Raw genomic sequence first — 19,091 nt, forward strand, 5'->3', positions numbered from 1 at the left:
GCAAACCATGTTGTTAATTGACGTACAACATTGATGTATTTTAGCACAGTGTTTCCCTCCTTTCGCAAATCACGCCACTGCTGCTCGAGGAAATCAATTTATGATGCGGTTTGTGCCGAGAACATGGTCTCCAATGCAATCCAGGCTTCGTGAGAGGTTTTTAAGTCGATAATATTGCAGCCTATCTCTTCTATCACAGCAAGCATGATACAGGTATGGGCAAATTTATCCCTCATTGCCCACTGTCGATGGGCTGGATTGGGAGTGGTGGTGCCATCCTTCGAGATTGTCTTCTTAGGAGCCGAGATTGTACCTTCAGCATAACCAAGCAAATCTTATGTTTCTAGAAGGGCACTCATGATACCTTGCTAGAAAAAATAATTACCTCCATTAAGCTTGACTGGTACGGTGGGAACAGTAGTAGGGAGAGGTTGGAACTGATTTAAATTGGTTGTCCTAGAGGTGGAAGTGATCATAGCAGAAGTGGAGTCAGCCATTGAAGGAGAAAGTCTGAGGCTATAAATAGTGAAGAGGGTTGAGATTGATCTAGTAAAGGTGTCTGAGGAGTGGTCACACGAGGTGGACGAAGAAGAGTTCAGAGAAGGCTCGATCTAGGGCTCTAATATCATAAGGGATTTCAAAATGTTTGTGAGAATATCAGCCTAATGCTCATGAGTTGTATGCTTGTATTAATACTGTAACGTGTACAAAAATCATGGATACAAGTATGGAAAATGTATCAAATTGATTATACAAAATTAATAATTTCTATCTATGGCTAACTTTCTCCATTACTGATTCAAGGATTGCTAAATTCGAACAACGATAACTTGCTAAAGCATAAAAACTCCTAAAGTGCAGAATAATAAAAACAGAAAAGAATAAGTGCATTTGATTGAATTGTCCGAGGGTCCTTATAATGAATACCGGATTTAGTATTTGTAGGCGTATATGAGAAATTCTAGTGAATCGATCTAGATCGAATACATACATATATACCAAACTGAAAATTATTCAAATAGAACTCTGCTAAATTGTTAAATTAATGAAAAAAATATTACAAGGAGAGAAAATATCATAATGGCTTGCGGGATATACGGTGAATATTACTCAATCACTTAATTATGTAATACACAATCAGAATTTTTGAAAGTGAAAATTGTTCCACAACGAGTCCACAAATTCAGATTATAAACATTCAGATCGGTTATTACTTATCCAAAAATAATGAATAATACTCACTCAATATTTTTTTGGGCTAGTAAAGTGTTCATGTGAATCGTGAGAATTAAGAGCAAATTTCAGAATCCATTGTTATTATATATATATATATATATATATATATATATATATCGTACTAATCATCTTGGAGAATAAATCTCCAATTCATTCGACGAAATAAAATGTGAAGCAAAAAATAAAATAAAAAAGGGAATTCCTTGCACATCCATCTCCAGCAATGATCATGCAATGTTCCCCTTGCCTCTTTGGCGTCATGGGCGATCTCTTGTAAGTTTGACTTTTGCTAGAAGGCTCCGTTAGGTTCATAAACATTTTTGGACCGAACACAGATGGCCAGTATGAAGAGAAATTCTTCTAATTTTGCTAGAAGGCTCTGTTCACATTGGGTTTACGTGAAACAAGATTTAAGTGAACAAATTAATTAGGGAAAGATCTATCTCAGTGGCATGCTTCTGAAGGAGATGTTTCCCGCTAAACTTGATTAATATTTTTTTGGGTAATTAAACTTGATTAATATTGGATGAAGCTAATCAGTGCCAGGAAGTATTCGCACATTTACCATTCATATTGTGTTTACGTGAAACAAGATTTAGGGGAACAAATTAATTAGGGAAGCTCTATCTTAGTAGCATGCTTCTGAGTGAGATGTCTGCCGCTAAACTTGATTAATATTTTTTTTGGGTAATTAAACTTGATTAATATTGGATCAAGCTAACCAGTGCCAGGAAGTATTCGCACATTTACCATTCATATTGTGTTTAATTGAAACAAGATTTAAGAGAACAAATTAGGGATGATACAGGCAGTAATCGCAATATGCATATTCGAGGGTTTACATATCTGGCCTTGCTTGCAATTCGATAGTGTGCGATATCGTGGAGAAGCAACGATAAGAAGAACAACAAGGAATGTTACACTTCAGGAAATACTACGATGATACGATCAAGTGGAAAGAGTGGTGTCCACTTTACTATGAGTAAATTCAAAATGAACGCAGAGTAGATATTAATCTCAGCTAATGATTGAGTGACCATACATTTTGATCTCACCCGAAAGAAAAAAGTTTTAATCATCGGCATATATCAAGATAAATTTCACATCTCCATTCTCATCAATCCTTTCAACCGTCCCCACAACATCCGCACAGAACAATAATATCATGTTATCTCTCGCTAGATATATAATACGTATAAATTAGCCAAGAGAGGTAATCCAATTAGAGTCATACATGGATATGCTCTAGCTGGATATTTTGGGCCCTGAGAGGAACATAGTCTCCACGGTAGACCTCAAGGTGATCCACCAGGGACGGCTTATCAATGTTCTCGTGGTGGAACGACTTGCACACAAAGTAGAGCACAGTTTGCACGACGAGCCCGAGGAGCCCGACCCCAAGGAGGAGCACCACGCATAGGAGCCCAATCAAGATCCTGTTCCTGAGTCCCCGCACAAGGTCGTCAATGACCACAAGGAACTCAAACGCCACCTGCACCACCGTGAAGAGCAAGACGAGGCCAGCGAAGCAGCCCACCGAGATCCCCATCTTGCCCTTTATCAGGGCTTTGCTCTTCACCATTGCTTTCCTTCCATAGACGTCCTCCAGGACGGAGACCACGCTCGCCAACTGCCATATCATTGACATGTAGATGAAACCGACTATGTATAATATGAAGACTCCAACCACGACAGCGATCCGATCGACCGGCCTGTAGGTGTAGAGGCTGGCGAAGAGAAGACAGGCTACGAGGAGCCCGCCGAAGAAAACATTATAGACAAAGAAAACTGCGAAGCTCCATAAGAAAGTGACCACGAGTCTCTTCCAAACTCTCGGCACAACGGGCATGACCTTCCTGAAAGTGACGTCTTTCCCAGTGTAGATGCAGGCGATCGCGTAGACCACGGCAGAGGTCGAGAGGAGGGAGAGGACGAGGACGAAGGTGAAGTAGCCGGCTTTGAAGAGGCCAAGGGAAAGCCAGGCAGAGTTGATCGAGCGGGAGAGCTTGGAGTATTCTTTAGAATCCTTCAAGGTGTCGGTGCGGTCAACCGAGTCACTGAGGATGCGGTAGGAGAGGGTCTGAGTCATCCATGAGTGGGCTAGGTAGATGAAGGAGAGGGGGAGGATCAGGAAAACTGAGATTTGGGCGAAGAGCTTCTTCCATGAAGAGATGATCTTGAAGGACTCCTTGTAGATCCCGGCGAACCCGAGAAATTGCATCTCTTCTTGCTCTCTGTCCATTGCTTCTTCTTCTTCTTCTTCTTCCTCAGAATGCCACTGCTCTGTTTCCAAATGGTTACTTATATATATAGAGAGAGACAGAGGAAGTGAACTCGAAGGAAAATTTTATGGTCCAATCACCAAGAGTGGTGGCCTAGCTGTGCACTCAAAATATCTTACTAAAAATTAAAGTGCAACTTATTTGAAAATACATGTAATTTATTTAATGTTTGGCTACTTTACTTGCAGCTTTAGGTAATTTACTTGAATTTTAGATGCAATCACTTTGAGAAAATTATTACTAACCGATTACTACATAATCAAATCAGTTTGCTATTCTTTATTCAGTTAGAGATAGGCATATGGAATCATACCACACGGTAAGAATCGAACATAAAAATTTCTTAATTTCAGATAAGAATTTGTGAATTCCTATTTATTTCACTAGGAAATGAAAAAGGAGGCCGGAAGAGAAAAAAGGGTGGGGAATGGAGGTGGTTGGCATTTTTAATGTATGACCATTTTTTGCCAAAGGAAAAGTCATATTTCCATATAAGATCATAGAGATATGCTCAACCTATTGTTGAGACTATCAAACTAATCATGTGCCGATTTCGGCTTGATCCTCTAATAACAAGGCGTTTCTCGTTAGTTTTAAACTCTTACATCACATGTATATTTTGCCCACTAAAAATCAATGTGCTATTAAACCACGTACTCGTGATCAGAAAAGATATATTTTTTTTTTTGAAAAATTGAGCAAAATTCGGTAACTGGAGCTGCGTGCTCAGTTTTTCTAATATACGGCCATTTTCTTCCATAAAAGATATATTTGTTTTTATTTTTTTAAGAAAATTGATCTGGAATCTCAATAATAGACGATTAGTGATAACATGAAGTGAAAGATGACGTGCTAATTACGCGCTTTATTTGCATTTTTGGTTCCCTCTTTATGTGCGTTCATTACTTCTCTCCATTTTAAGCAATCTAACTTAAGCTATACTTGCAATTTTTGGTTTCCCTCTTTATGTGCATCCATTACTTCTCTCCATTTTACGCGGTCTAACTTAATAGTCCGGGTTGTGATTTTTTTGGTTTCCCTCTATGCATTTGTGTCAAAACATTTGCTAGGAGTGCGCTCTTCGCTTGGGCTTGGAAGACACTGGCTTCTATTATTTTATACTAGGCTTTTGGTGGTTCTACATTTACGCGGTCAGAGGTTGGGCTCGCGTTGGTTGTTCAGTTCGTCTAATATATTTGCTGTTGAATACGAGAGTCCAAACATTACGTAGTAGGGGATAGCAAGGTTGCCATCATTACTGCCCACTATTTTATCCATAAAAAAGCTGTGATTTTTTGGGTCACAAAGGAGACCCAAGACCTAATACGATGAAATATAAATTCTAAATAACTAATAAAGGGGCACGATAATCCCACTAGATATTGAGCATACAACTTTTCGGTTAATAGTCTAACTTAATAGTCAAGGTTGTGATTTTTTAGGGTACAGGATAAAAACTAAAAATAAAATAAATTTTCTAAAATTATAATATTGTTCAGTAAATTTTTATTATTTAAAAATACAAAACATTTATTTTATTCTCAAATTCATACAAACACTCTTGGTCAGTATGAGTTCTTATCATATACCCTGAGGGCATAGTTTAGAAAAATCCTTTTGTATATAGCAACATTGCAGTCATTATGTTCAACTCTCTATATTTCAAGCAGTCTAACTTAAAATTAGTCAACGTTGTGATGAAATAATCATATCAACATTAACATTTCAATAAAAAAGGATGCAGCGGTAGCGCACGCCCTTCCTTTATCGCCAAGAAGCTCAGGTGTAATTATATGTGCATCTTTATTAGATACGATGATTTCTATTTCATTGTATTAGGTCTATATGCCTCCCTTATAACTTAAAAAGCATTAACATATTAACCAGTTATATTTGCCCCTTTATTCATCTATGTCTATGTCTATATCTTATTAAATTTTCATTGAACTTATACATAATTGGATCCATTTCCACTTAAAAACTGAAATTAATAACCGTTGGTACCAATCCTCATATAAACCTATGGTTATTCCTTTATTTTTTTCATATGGGATTAACATCCTCAACATCCGTCCTCACATGCATCGTATGATCTATTTCTGCCTATACGTGTTGGAAAACACCCGCCTTAAACAACTAACCTCGAGCCAAGCTCATTTTTCGTGCTCAGTTGAGGGGGGACTAACACGAGGCACTCTTGAATATACTGGGCCTGGTGTAGTGTGGGTGCTCATACGTGTTGTCTGGCCTCTGATACCATATTAAATTTCCATTAAGCTTATACAAATTTGGGCTCATTTCCACTTAAAAAGTCAAGTTGATAAGTATTGGTACCCAATCCTCATATAAACCGATTGTTATTCCTTTATTTTTTCCATGTAGAATTAACATCCTCAACATCTGCTCTCACGTGCAACAGTGATCTATTTCTGTCTACACGTTACGGAAAAGAAAAGGAAAATTCGTTGGTTAATATATGACTTGGGTTCCACCACTTATCGGCTCAAGCTTTTGGACGAAAGATGAGCCCAATAGTTTATAGGCCCAGTGAAATTTTATATAATATCAGAGTTGATTAGGCTTCTGTGCGCCTGTGTATGAACTCATATCACGCTTGGCCCAAGTGTGGAACTAGTGGCTAGTGAAGTCCAAGTCCGGAAATGAAAGTTGAAGCCCACCTCGAGATAGTTAAGGCTCGAGTCCAAAAAAGAGGAGAGTCCTGCTCGAGATAAGTTGTTGAAGGCTTAAGTGTTCACGTGATATGTGTAAGTAAAGGGTGATAAAGACTACATGGTATTACATGAGGACAAGTATTGAGAGAGATTGTCTCACACTGAAAAATAAAAGAGAAATCCACGTATTTATAAGAGATTAAGTACCACAACCTACTGGTTCGAGTTTTTGGATTGAAAATAAGCCCAATAACTTATAAATTTTACATATCTAATTCTATACATATTTATCTATACCTATATATATAATATATCTAAGGTAAAAGAGAGTTCTTTCGGAAAGGTAGGTAAAAGAGAGTTATACAAATGGCTCAAATGGCCATATATACTATGCTCTTTTTCTAATTTTATTCTTGATCTTTTTTTACTTTTTCTTTTGTAATTTAATGCTTGATTTGGGAGTGTTATTGCTGAAATATAATTGAAGTATAATTATTGAAAAATAAGTACTGATTTTAAAATAAGCAAAAGCGTTTGAGAAATAACAATTAAAAACTACTAAAAGTAAAAAAAATAATTATTAATACTTGAAATAGAATAAGCAGAAGTAGATTTTATAAACACCTATTAACCTGCTTGAGAAAATCACGTTTGCAACTGCAATTTCGATCCAAATTATGGTTTCAAAAACTCTTACCAAATACCAAATTTGCATAAGATTATAAGAAAATGTGATTATGAAATCTCTTACCGCACTCCCAAACAAAAATCTTACTCTTCCTACATTGATATTTTCTATTCCTTGCAACTTCTTTTCTCAATTTAACTCCTAGAAGTTTAATGATACATCATACCTCAAATATCACCTAATAAGTATAGTTTTTTACAGATATTTTTCCAAATCAAATATATAGGCAAAATTAGACAAATTGTGCATACCAAAGTTATATTAATTAATTTCTTTTCATTATAAAGTTATATTATTGCAACAATCGTGAAAGACAAATCGATTATGAGATTATGAATTTCCTCAAATAAAAGATTAAAATAGTTTTACAAAATATAAAACTATGGGCTGCAATAGACACTCTCCTCGGAATTCAATGGGTGCCTGCATCTTCAATTCGTCAAGAGTTATGGACTTGGCAAATGATTAAAGGTCGTAAAGAGAGAAAGAAAATCATTTGAACAATTCCTTTATCTATTTTCTATCTTATATGAAGGGAAAGGAACAACTGATCATTTGAGGACTTGGAGAATTCTATGAATATTTTGTTAGACAGATGGAGCAAAATATTTAGGTTTGGGGTAAATGGAAATGGATTAGGAAATGTATATAGCTAGCATTTACACTCATTTTCAAATTTATTTCAATGTTTAAATTGTAACAAAAAATACCTATAATTGCAAATCTTTTCGAGTACGAAATTATTGACAAATTTTTATCATGACATTCTTTTATAGATTTATATACATGTTTCAAATTTGGGTCTTTAGAAGCTCATTTTTGCTCAAAACTAGCCACATTGACCTTTACTGATATCGCCATTGAGGGATCTAAAACCTCTAGTGACGTCATTGAGGTCAAATTAGATAATAATAAGTTAATGAATAGCTCTTTTTACTTGCTAAAGTGGAAATTACTTACCACATTTAAAAATTTTCAATAATTTTCACTTTGTTCAAGGTCTGTAAATTCCTAGCTAAGTCGCTGAAATGACAACAAACATGTAAAAATTGACAAAATATGAATACGTTGGGAGTCTTGGGACAGAGATTAAAATTGACAATTTTTTAGTTCGATTATCATGCATAATTAAATATTCACATGGCCCTTTAATTAAATTCCTTCTCTTAGTAAGTCCATAGGCCTTGTGATCCAAAAACAGAAAACAACACAAATTTAACAAAGTTTATTTTTATGCAAGCGAAGTCCACATATCGATGACTTTGGCTTGTTTGGTTTGCAAATGTGATTTTAAAATCACAACTTTAACCTAATTCTACCAACAACAAAACAAAATAACTCATACAAAATCAAAGAGTGAGCCCCATTTATATCACTTTTTTTTCTACAACAAAACAAAATAACTCATACAGAGTCAAAGAGTCAAAGGGTGGGCCCATTTATACCATTCTTTTTCAAAATCAAAATCTAATTTTAAAATTTTACTTTGAAACCAAACGCAGCATATCGTAGGGATATGAACAAGAAGAAGAAATCTCATATTTCTGTTGCACCATAATGCAGTGCAAATGGACCGATTCTGAAATATCAAATTAGTGATGTCACGTCAAAAGAGGATGTAGTGCGACGATGCATGCTCTTGTATGGCAATTAGAGGTGTCAGATTTAATACTCAGCGGGATTATCCATATCCCTTTATTAGGTATTACATGTTTTATTGTACTAAGTACTGGTCTTCATTGTAGTTAAAAAAACAAAAATTTAATGATTGTCGTGTAATGGTAGTTGTGATTGTAAAGTTTATATTAGGATCATATATGGTATATGATGCACCGGAGTGTATGATAGCAATCAAGAGAGTTACGTGGGTCAGCTTCGATTTAACCTTTATTGCTGCCTTTTCATATTTCAAGCATGCCATTGGACGTGTAAATTTTATATACCCAGTGGTTCACCACGACTATCCCATTAATATCAAATTTTTGGACCTGTTGCTCCCATATATCCTTTTCTCATATTCCTAGTCAGACTCTCGCTAACGGATCTCACGACAAAACTCTTGATTTGGACCTGTCATCGATCAAGAAATGTTATTTACTTTGGGAAAATTAACTTGCACTACATAATCACAGTTCTAGGTTTTTTCCACGAACTATCATAGTTTTAAAATTTGACACAATAGTTCAAAATTCTTTTTTCTGTGTCAATCTAACACACACTATCAACTTTTCGTCTAAAATGTGACAGAAAGCTATCGCGATATCTCACGTATCCTGGAGATAGCTAATTGCGAATGCCATGTCTATTGAAAACTTACCCCGGATAGTATGGTGTTTACCTTTCTTTTTTTTTTTTGTATGTTCTACCATAATTTTAAGAAAAAAATTGATGTTACCTAACACGAATCTTCCCTTTTATGTGCCAAGTCTAGCGCCAACTCTCCATCTCGAATGTTACAGTAAACTGACGCGGCATACCTCTGCATACGTGTGATACCGTGTTAGTTTTTCATCGAATTTAAGACAAAAGGTTAACAAAATGCTAGATTTGACAGAGAGACAAGAATTTATGCTAGCTCATGTCAAATTTCCAAACTGTACCAGCTCTCGTAGAAAAAGGTTTAGAAATTTTGCCGGGTGATGTAATTTTCCCATTTACTCGGATGAAATTATTAGAGGTCGCATCTCTTTTGACACGGCTCTTTCTTGGGATCAACCTCATAAATCAAGTGCAACAAAAAATCAATATATTTGCTATAAGACTTCTCGTATATGCCTTTATTTTTTGTATTTTCTTTTGTTCATATAATGGAAGTAATTGATTGTTCAGCAATATCATGATTTATTTTCTCTCTTGCCCGTTAATTAAGGAAATTGATATGTTGCTTACCTTATCTGTATTTAATTTATACTTAAAGTAGTTAATTGAACTGATCGATACGTAAGATAGGATTTTCACTTTGTAGATTTGACGAAATAATGGTCAGAAGCACTTGCTTAGATAATTATTATCATACTGCTGAACTTTTATATATATATATATATAAAGCTTCAAATTCTCAATGATTCTATTACGGAGCGTTGGCTGGGTCGTGAATTATTGTTAGATAAGTTAATAAAAGGGGCGGAACATGTTAAAAAGGAGATCAAACAGTAATCTCCTGTAGCGATAATATATAATTGCTGGTAATCATTTCTTACAGTTCATGATAATATATATATATATATATAATGGCCGATAGTACGTACTATTTTTATGTATATTAGTATGTTTCTTTTTTTTATGATAAAATAATATAATCATTTTGATTATTTTATGTAATTTAATATGTTTGAGTGGAAGACCCGAGAAAGTCAAGTCATACATTCCCCCGCTGATTGCGTTTGCTACGAAGTCTCTTAGGAACTTCCTTCAAATAATCCAACCAAATTCGACCTATACAATATAATCATATGTATATATAAACTAGCTGGAAATGAAATGAATTAATGTCATCGTCCCTTCTGTATGATCTATTTAGCTAAGGTCGCAGCCTCATCAATGGATTTAATTTTTCCTTCTTCCATTTTAATTGATATATATGTTAAAAGAGAGAAACGAGTTGGACGTAGTGTGGGAGCTTACTTACGGATTCGAACTATGGAGATAGAGCTTCTACGTCATATTTTATTTGGCTAGACCGATTCTTGGATATGGAAATATTTCCTTTAAATTTTATATTGTAGCTTGAAAAAACCATAAGCCAAATGTACATACCATGCGCACATATAAGTAGATTTATACAGTATTCACCAGATACTAATGATCATATTAAATGTCCCTCGTCGAGCTAGAACTTTTCATTTAGGCTTTATTTTCATAATTCCAACCAAAATAATAATAATAATAAAGTTATTAGACCATATGTTAATCATATCATATCTTAGCTTGACGGACCTCAACATGGCACGGGCTTCCTTGCTTTTGTATGGGTTGGGATTCTTGGGAAACATGACTTTCCATGGACTCATGAATTAATCCTAATGGGCTTTGCACAAAAATGATGATCAATTACACAATTTCACACTACTGATTAGGCTTTAGCCCAAACACAACCAATCTTGCCCGAATTTCAGCTCGTCTCCACCATGGAAGTCGATGTCTCTCATGTATAACATAATAATTCACTCATTTAAGGATATCATTAAGACCCAATGTGAACTTAGAATTATTGAGATTATTGGATCTTTGGATACTAGATGATGTAGATCCAAAAAAAAAAAATTCCATATCTTTTCCTATAAGTAAAATTAAAACCAAGAGAAAGGATAAAAAAATTCGGAAACATTAATTTCTTCAGCGTTTCTTCTTCTCTTTATAATAATAATAATAATGAGAAAAAAATGTCCACTTCACCCTAGTACATGGAATTAACACTACAGAGTTTTCCGTATATATCAGAAATTAGTCGGTCTATATTTACTCAGTCTACATAATTCCATAAAATAGGATAGGAAGTCTGACTAGTATGGCAGGCCAACCGAGCAATTCCCTTGAAAATAATTCCTTCCACATACATATATATATATATATGAGGAGGAGGACCAGATGAGAATAATATTATCACTTCGTTTCGTGGCTGGCTCGGGGGCTCATCTCCAATCTCATGATTCAATGATAGAATATTATATATACGGAAAGTCCCCCTTATAAGAAAAAGAGAATCTACGCACTTTCTCTTTCTGTCTATATTAGCAAAAAGGAGAACTTTCTCTGTTTTCCCTTCAATCAATTGCGACAAAAAAACACGGGAAAGAAAAACAATAATTATTATTATTAATAAAGATTGACTGGGTAGAGGCACCCCAACACCCTAAATGATTTAATTGAACTAATCAAAATTCTCGAAATAAGAAGCAGCGTAGTGATACATAAATATCTGGATTCAATTTTCATGCTATAACTTTTTTATTAGATATACAGATATTATAATTTTTATTTTATTATACTTATTACCTTCTAATATAAAAAAATAATAATTAAAACTCCGACGTTTGAGCAAGAAATTGAGCCAAATAACTGAAAATCCGACAGCATAATATGAATGAGAAAAGCAGACATTCCGATTGGATTGCATGAGAGAGAGAGAGAGAAGATTGTCGTCCCGTGAATAGCGGATTTCTCTCTCTCTCTCTCTCTCTCTCTCTCTCTCGTTTCACAATACGATTCATTTCACACACGCAAAACCGGCCCGGACGCGGCGTCCTTTTAAGTCAACTCCACCAACAATCATTCATACGCCGAATCGCCGATCCCGACATAAACACCATGTGTCGGCCTCACGGTCCTCTTCCACCGAGCGACTTTTGCGCCCAGATTTTTTTTTTCCTTTTCTTTTCTTCATTTTTTTCCTTTTTTTTTGCTTTTTCATCTTTCGGTCTGGATCGGACATGCAATGCCACGCAATGGCATGGGGTGGACAGGTGGAGCCGGACAAAACGGATCGATCGATCGATGGCCGCCTCCCTCGGACTTTCCGAACCGGGCCCACATGGCACCCTGGGAACTTTTTGTAATTATAAAGACTTTTTTCTCTCTTCCTCCAACTTTGATCTACGGCCCTATTTGGGTCCTCAAACTTTGCTCTCACCTCCAATGTGGTGCGATGCGATGCGCCATCATTCATGATCCATTCATTCAGTTTGGAATTTCTTCGGTTTCGGCTAATCCACTCGTACCACCTAAACCTAAATATGCAATCTTCTTCTTCAATTCCATTCTACTACTGAAATATACACTTTTTTATTTTTGTCATGTTACATTTAACAACAGTAAATATCAAGAGAATTTCTCTCCCTCCGAACCCTGTAAATAATATAGCTCGTCTAAATGAACTTCATGATGATGACACCTCTTGAGATTTGGTTTTTCACGTAGCGGCATGATATATATTGCAGTTCATGAATCCAGTTAGACCTTGTCCCGTGGACCAATCTGTAATTTTAAAAAGAGTACATATCCCAAATCTTTTTAGTATTATCTCAATAGTTACAAGTAAAGACATGATAATGGAGCTCCTTTAATAAATGAACCATGCACAGTTTGCTCCCCCTTTTATTTTTGTCCATATAGGCACTAATTAGCTCAGTCATACAATTTCAAACTCCCACTTCATCACCTTTTTTCTCCCTCTTAACTTAATATTAACGTTGTAATTTCAGCTCATTAATAAGTCTGAATTGAAACTCAAATTATTCACATCAGTTTCGTGTTAGCCGAGTTCAATAGCTGCATGAAATTTTGCTCTCATATGATCAAAATACTGCGATCGATGGAGTGTGGAGGAATATCATGAATCAGGTTCAGGCAAGAGTTTCCCTCGTAAAAGGACGCATGCAAAAAGTGAATTAAAGTTCAGGGACCAAATATTCACAAACTAGAGCTGCTAATGGGCCCTCTCTCTACCTCTCTCGCCTTTTCTCTCCTCTTTGGATTTGTCTGTCTTTCCCCTGCACGTCTCTCTCTGCTATCGTTCTGTCTGTAAGAAAATCGCCTCCCTCTTCAACCACTATTCCATTCACTCTCCCCGTCTCCGTATACATATTATACGTACACGCATATTTTGTATATATATATATAGAGAGAGAGAGAGAGACAGAGTCAGAGAGCGCTCTTCTCAAAGCATGCATGTAATCGTCCATGGACTCCGACAAGCCGATGTTCAATTCTGCCCCGTGGAGCACCCCGTCCCGACCCGCCTTGGCCCCGCTCCTCTTCCTCTTCTCCGTCATCGCAATCCTGTCCCTGCAGCTCACCCCTAGGTCTCCGGGCATCCCCGGCTCGCCGGTGATTCACCCCGGGAATATCACTAACCCGACGAGGGATGGGAGGCCGAGCTGCGGTGCGTTCTTCAGGGGGTCGGCGGAAAGGAAGGTGGTGATGTCGATAACGGACTTCGGGGGTGTCGGGGACGGGAGGACGTCGAACACGGAAGCGTTCCGGAGGGCGGTCCGGTTCATGGGGAGGTTCGGGGACAGGGGTGGGTCCCAGCTGAACGTCCCCAAAGGGACGTGGCTCACGGGGAGCTTCAACCTCACCAGCAACTTCACGCTCTTCCTCGAAGAGGGCGCTTTGATTTTGGGATCTCAGGTTAACCTCAATTTCTCATCACGATCGTTCCTTAAAGAAACACTATGCTTTTCATCCTTCTAGTATATACGCGTAATTACACATACATACGTACGAATTCTTAGTCTGTTTAGATGAATTCGCATAAGGGTGATGGATGAATTTGTCAGAGCTCAGCACTATGAAAAAGTTACTAGAAACCAATTGGGTGTCACTTTATCATCTGCTCTTGAATTTCTATGAATGACAGGGCTTGGACATGGGATGCTCTGTTTCTGACCAGTTAAAGTTTTGATCTTTGTTTTCTTCTCTCTGGGATTGTACTGATCATTAAGTTTTCCAAAGTTGTGATTATGGTGTCTGAGGAAGAGTGGAACTGGAATTAGTGGGAGCTTTTCAGATTATGATATCATTTTGGGGTTCTACGTGAGAAGATAGGACCAATGGTGCATGATAATGATTTGATTTGATTTGATGATATTGATTATTAATTAGAATCCTAGCCCCAACAAGGCAACAAGATCTTCTTTCCCTTTGCCCCTATATAATCTCATCATGATCTCTTTAACGAATCTTCCCGATTGCTCGAGAAAAGAAACTGGAAAATCTATGTTTGTTCTGCCACCTTTTCTTTTAAAATTTGAAAGCTTTTTGGGTGCAGACAGCAGACTACATATTTTAATTTTCTTGCAGTGAAGAATGCGTATTGTATTCGGATCCCTTTGTTCTTCAACTTTTTTGATGAACCGAAACCAAGGTTCATCTTTTTATCAGAAATATTACATTTTCCCTTGTGCAAACTGACAGTAATTTAGTTGTTAAGAAAAGGGAAAAGGAAAAACTTAGGGATTTTTTTTTCCTATACCTATAGCACCGATATCTTTTAAGATTTTTTGTTTCTTTCATGAAGCAAGGCATTTAGGAAGTCACGGTTCTCTTGCTGATGGAATACTAACCACCGGCCTGGCAATATCATATGGAAATAGTGACAAAGTTGGTGTCTGGTCCTTTGCAAGGACCCACTGCAGGCTATATTCCTTGTCTTCACTTGTCGACCCATTTGCTTTCCACATCTTTGTAAGATATGAGCAGCTTAAATTCCCTTTTAAAATGTACATTCAATCTGAATCAAACCTGATGGGAAAAAAATGCTTTACTAGCACCTTCTTTAGTTTTTCTCATGGGGTAATTTCTTATTTGCATTCCCAATTGTACACTATGATACACTTATTTGTTGCATGTGGACAGATACGGAATTGGAATCTCTTAGGGGCATCGAAAGTTTTTTATGTCCTTTGAGTTCTGCAGTAGAATTCATATATTAACCTGGAGGTTTTGTTTGGTTTCTTGCTCATTCTCTGAAGTTATATTTAAATTCGTAGTTTTCAGTCGTACTATAGACTTGTGAGTTACATGTGGATGAGGACATGAGGATGGTATCTCCGTTGTGATATTAAGAAAAGAAAGTGTAGTGCATTGGTTTAAATTCTGCAGAAGCAATCAAATATAAAATTGAACTTTTGTTTGATTTCTTGTTCATTCTCTTCGTCTGGTGGTTTTACATATATTTCTTAAATAATGAAGTTGTCAGTATTCAGATATTTAATTGTCTTTTTGAGTAATTTAAATTGCGAGAGTCTGAACAAGATATTTAACAAAGAAATGATCATAAAGTGGCTAAAAAGAATTATGTCTGATGGATCTATGTTTGAAATGATAGGAGCCAGAGGATTGGCCAATTATCAAGCCGTTACCTTCTTATGGAAGAGGAAGAGAGAGATTAGGAGGAAGGCACATAAGCCTTATACACGGAGATGGCCTCATGAATGTTGTCATTACAGGTATTGATGCCCCGGGTTTACGATCTATTATGACCTATGAATCTTTTTCTGGAATGAGTATGATTAGTGTGCAGAATCTTAAAAAAAAACATTGTGGGAGATTATCAACGCAACTAGGGAACTGATTACGGATTACTCTTTTTCTTTTCTTTTTCTTTTTTTCCTTTTGAAATTCTATTTGCTCGTCCTGCTGATTGGTGTTCATCCTTTTTACAGGAAATAATGGGACAATAGATGGACAAGGGAAGATGTGGTGGGAGCTATGGTGGAACAGGACACTGGAACACACAAGAGGCCACCTTGTAGAAATCATGAACTCGCAAAATATTCTCATTTCCAACCTTACCTTCCAAAATTCGCCATTCTGGACCATACACCCAGTCTATTCCAGGTCTAACTATACTCTTTTTCATTGCTTTGTGTCCAATGTTATATCATTATTAGATGTTGATTAATGCCATGAATATTATCCCCATTTTTATACCAAATGCGCTAGGCAGTTTCAAGCAAAACTAACTTAGTTCTAAAGTTTGTTTGCAGTAATGTCGTTATCAAAGACATGACGATCTTGGCTCCTCTGGATGCCCCAAATACTGACGGCATAGATCCTGGTAAGCAATCCCTTTCTTGTACCCTCTCGTAATTTTTCTCTTAGATGCCGCAGCACTAGAAACTAGGTATCCTTACTCAATTTAGATATGATTTCCTAGGACTTGGTTAATAACAGCCACTGTTTATTGGGGTTCGAAGATAACTAATGGTGAACCTACACACGATTAATTTCATTGGCCCTGTCTGGAGGAATACTTTTCATTCTGGTTCAGGCTAGAGTTGTTTTCATTAAACTATTAAGAGTATACTAGGAGAAATACGCCACTAAATTACCCTGCATGGATTTATGTATGTTAGACTCGAGCACCAACGTTTGCATTGAAGACTGTTACATCGAGAGTGGAGATGATCTGGTGGCAGTTAAAAGTGGATGGGACCACTATGGGATTTCAATGGCTCGTCCTAGCTTGAATATCACAATTAGGAGAATATCGGGCACAACCCCGACATGCTCTGGGGTTGGAATTGGTAGTGAGATGTCTGGAGGGATCTCAAATGTGACTATAGAGGACCTCCATGTTTGGGATTCTGCTGCTGGGGTCCGTATCAAAACTGATGTAGGCCGAGGTGGATATGTATCTAACATAAGCATTAGCAACATCTTCATGGAGAGAGTGAAAGTGCCAATAAGGTTTAGTAGAGGCTCTAATGACCACCCTGATGACGGATGGGACTCAAAAGCTGTCCCAACCATAAAGGGAATCTTTATGAGCAACATTTACAGTATAAATTCAACGAAAGCACCGGTATTGGAGGGCATGGAGGGTGCAGCATTTGAAGATATCTGCATGAGGAATGTGACGACACTCGGACTCCGTCCAAACTTGAAGTGGCACTGTGAATTTATCTCAGGCTTTGCGGATGGAGTTGTTCCAGCCCCGTGTTTAGAGATGCAGAACAACAGTTCTTCTCTTTGCCTATAAAAAGGAGGTCTTGGTTTGGGTCAGGCCTAAGCTTCACTCGAGCTCCATAGATTAGTGGTGGAGATTCACATACGTTGGGCGTGAATGTAGTTTTTGCATTTGACTGCTTACTGGACAGGGAACAACTAAGAGAGCTGATCATCTGCGGCTGAGGAGAGGAGCTCTTTGCTCAGGAGTCGGGAATATAACAAATTTTGGCGAATGAGGGTACGTTCTTTGAAGTTAGCCGATAGAGTAACATCAGGAACTTTCAGTTTTTTGCATCTTTCTGATGTTACCTTAAACTTAGGTCATTCTTCGTTGTACACAACACATCCCATAGATGTTTAAGTGATGATACACAGAGAGAGAGTTTGGCATGTACAGAGAGAGACTTGAAAAGTTAAATGATTTTCTTTCCTCCATGTGATCCTTATTTTGCTGCAATCGGATCCACAAATTCGTGTTGTAATGGAGTATTTCTCACACTGTCTTTCGTGGTGACCATTCTAGATCATTCACCTCTCGAATTCATCCTTAAAATTCTCAAATCAGAGGTGATCGACCGATCCCTCTTGAATAAGAACCATAAGGAAGCGATCAGGAAAGAAATTACGATGATCAACAACTAACCGAACAAATGCTCTTCAGTGTTTAAAGTTTAAACTAATGGTAGAAGATTAAGTACAGGGTTATAATTCATTTTCAGGATTGCTGGAGATTTCAATTTCAAATCTCTATTCACCATTTCCAGAAAACATTCGAACCACACTTGTACTTGTCCTTTCCTTCGCACTCCACATCCAAATCATCACTGATGAACGGCACTTTCTGCACCATTAAAAAAAAAAAACAATGAATGAAAGATGTCCCAGCGTTAGAAAGCACGACGAATGTCCCGAAATCTCGTTTTTCATGTCCTATGAAATGGAAAGCTCGAGATCATGGTTAAAACCTTTTGCTTGGCGAGATCCTGACAGCCGGTGAAGTTCTCGGGGAACTTGCAGGTTCCAAACTCGACGGTGTACGCCCTTGCGAAGTTCGCCCCGCTCGTGGCCAGCCTCTTCTTGTCATTCAATTCCTTAACGACACAAGCAAAACAAATCATCATCGTATTAGAAACCTGTAACAGTTACACAAGTCGATCTCTTCATCGGGGACTCATCTTCAGGGGAAAAAGGAAGCATGAATTAAATTGGATTCCAACACATCTGCAAAACAAAAGAGACCTTGTTGGCCTTGCTCCTCTCGAGGTACTCCTCGATAACGCCAGCATTTGCGGAGGAAGCGGAGGCGGCAACAGCGAAGATGGTGGCAGCCAAGTACCCAAGAGCAGCCCTCCTGCCTTCAGTCGCAGAGGTCTCCTCCTTAGCCTGCTGGGCTCTGATCACAGGCAGCTTCACACCGTTCGACACCCCCGTCGAGACCGAGCTGATCCTCGAGGTAAGCCCGGAGGCTCCGGATCCCGAGATGGAGTACTTGCAGGCCAAGACACTTGAGTTGAGAGTTGCCATTTGGGCTCAGTCCACCTCAAACTTGAGCTGCCAACGAACTCTTTTTTTAAGTTAAAGAGAGAGATCTAAATTGTGAAGTCAAGAGATATATCAGATAATGGCATGCTGGGAGGGGATGATGATGTGGAAGGACAAGGTTTGTGGTGGGAGTGTGGATAAGGTGAGATTGCCGCATTCGTCCATTGGGCAAAACCTAATTAATGAAATCTTTCCTCTTCAAATGCTGTCTGTGTTCGG

General features: G+C 37.6%; 3 protein-coding genes across 3 annotated transcripts; 1 reads left to right on the plus strand and 2 right to left on the minus strand.

Moving 5' to 3' along the window:
• Window positions 1-2,464: 2,464 nt before the first annotated feature.
• Window positions 2,465-3,478, minus strand: LOC116210954. The gene has a single exon (XM_031545119.1). The coding sequence runs from the start codon at window positions 3,476-3,478 to the stop codon at window positions 2,465-2,467; it is 1,014 nt and encodes a 337-aa protein (XP_031400979.1).
• A 9,896-nt stretch (window positions 3,479-13,374) lies between these two features.
• On the plus strand, window positions 13,375-17,765 carry LOC116210433 (probable polygalacturonase). The gene is made up of 5 exons (XM_031544300.1): window positions 13,375-14,006; window positions 15,706-15,826; window positions 16,043-16,217; window positions 16,367-16,437; window positions 16,736-17,765. The coding sequence occupies exons 1-5, from the start codon at window positions 13,557-13,559 to the stop codon at window positions 17,359-17,361; spliced, it is 1,443 nt and encodes a 480-aa protein (XP_031400160.1). The 5' UTR covers window positions 13,375-13,556; the 3' UTR covers window positions 17,362-17,765.
• On the minus strand, window positions 17,744-18,980 carry LOC116210434 (photosystem I reaction center subunit N, chloroplastic-like). The gene is made up of 3 exons (XM_031544301.1): window positions 18,570-18,980; window positions 18,296-18,421; window positions 17,744-18,171 (listed from the first exon to the last, which is right to left on the minus strand). Exons 1-3 carry the CDS (start codon window positions 18,852-18,854, stop codon window positions 18,082-18,084), a joined length of 501 nt encoding a protein of 166 aa, XP_031400161.1. The 5' UTR covers window positions 18,855-18,980; the 3' UTR covers window positions 17,744-18,081.
• Window positions 18,981-19,091: the final 111 nt, after the last annotated feature.

The sequence above is a fragment of the Punica granatum genome, chromosome 6 (assembly GCF_007655135.1).
Source record: "Punica granatum isolate Tunisia-2019 chromosome 6, ASM765513v2, whole genome shotgun sequence".
NCBI lineage: Eukaryota > Viridiplantae > Streptophyta > Magnoliopsida > Myrtales > Lythraceae > Punica > Punica granatum.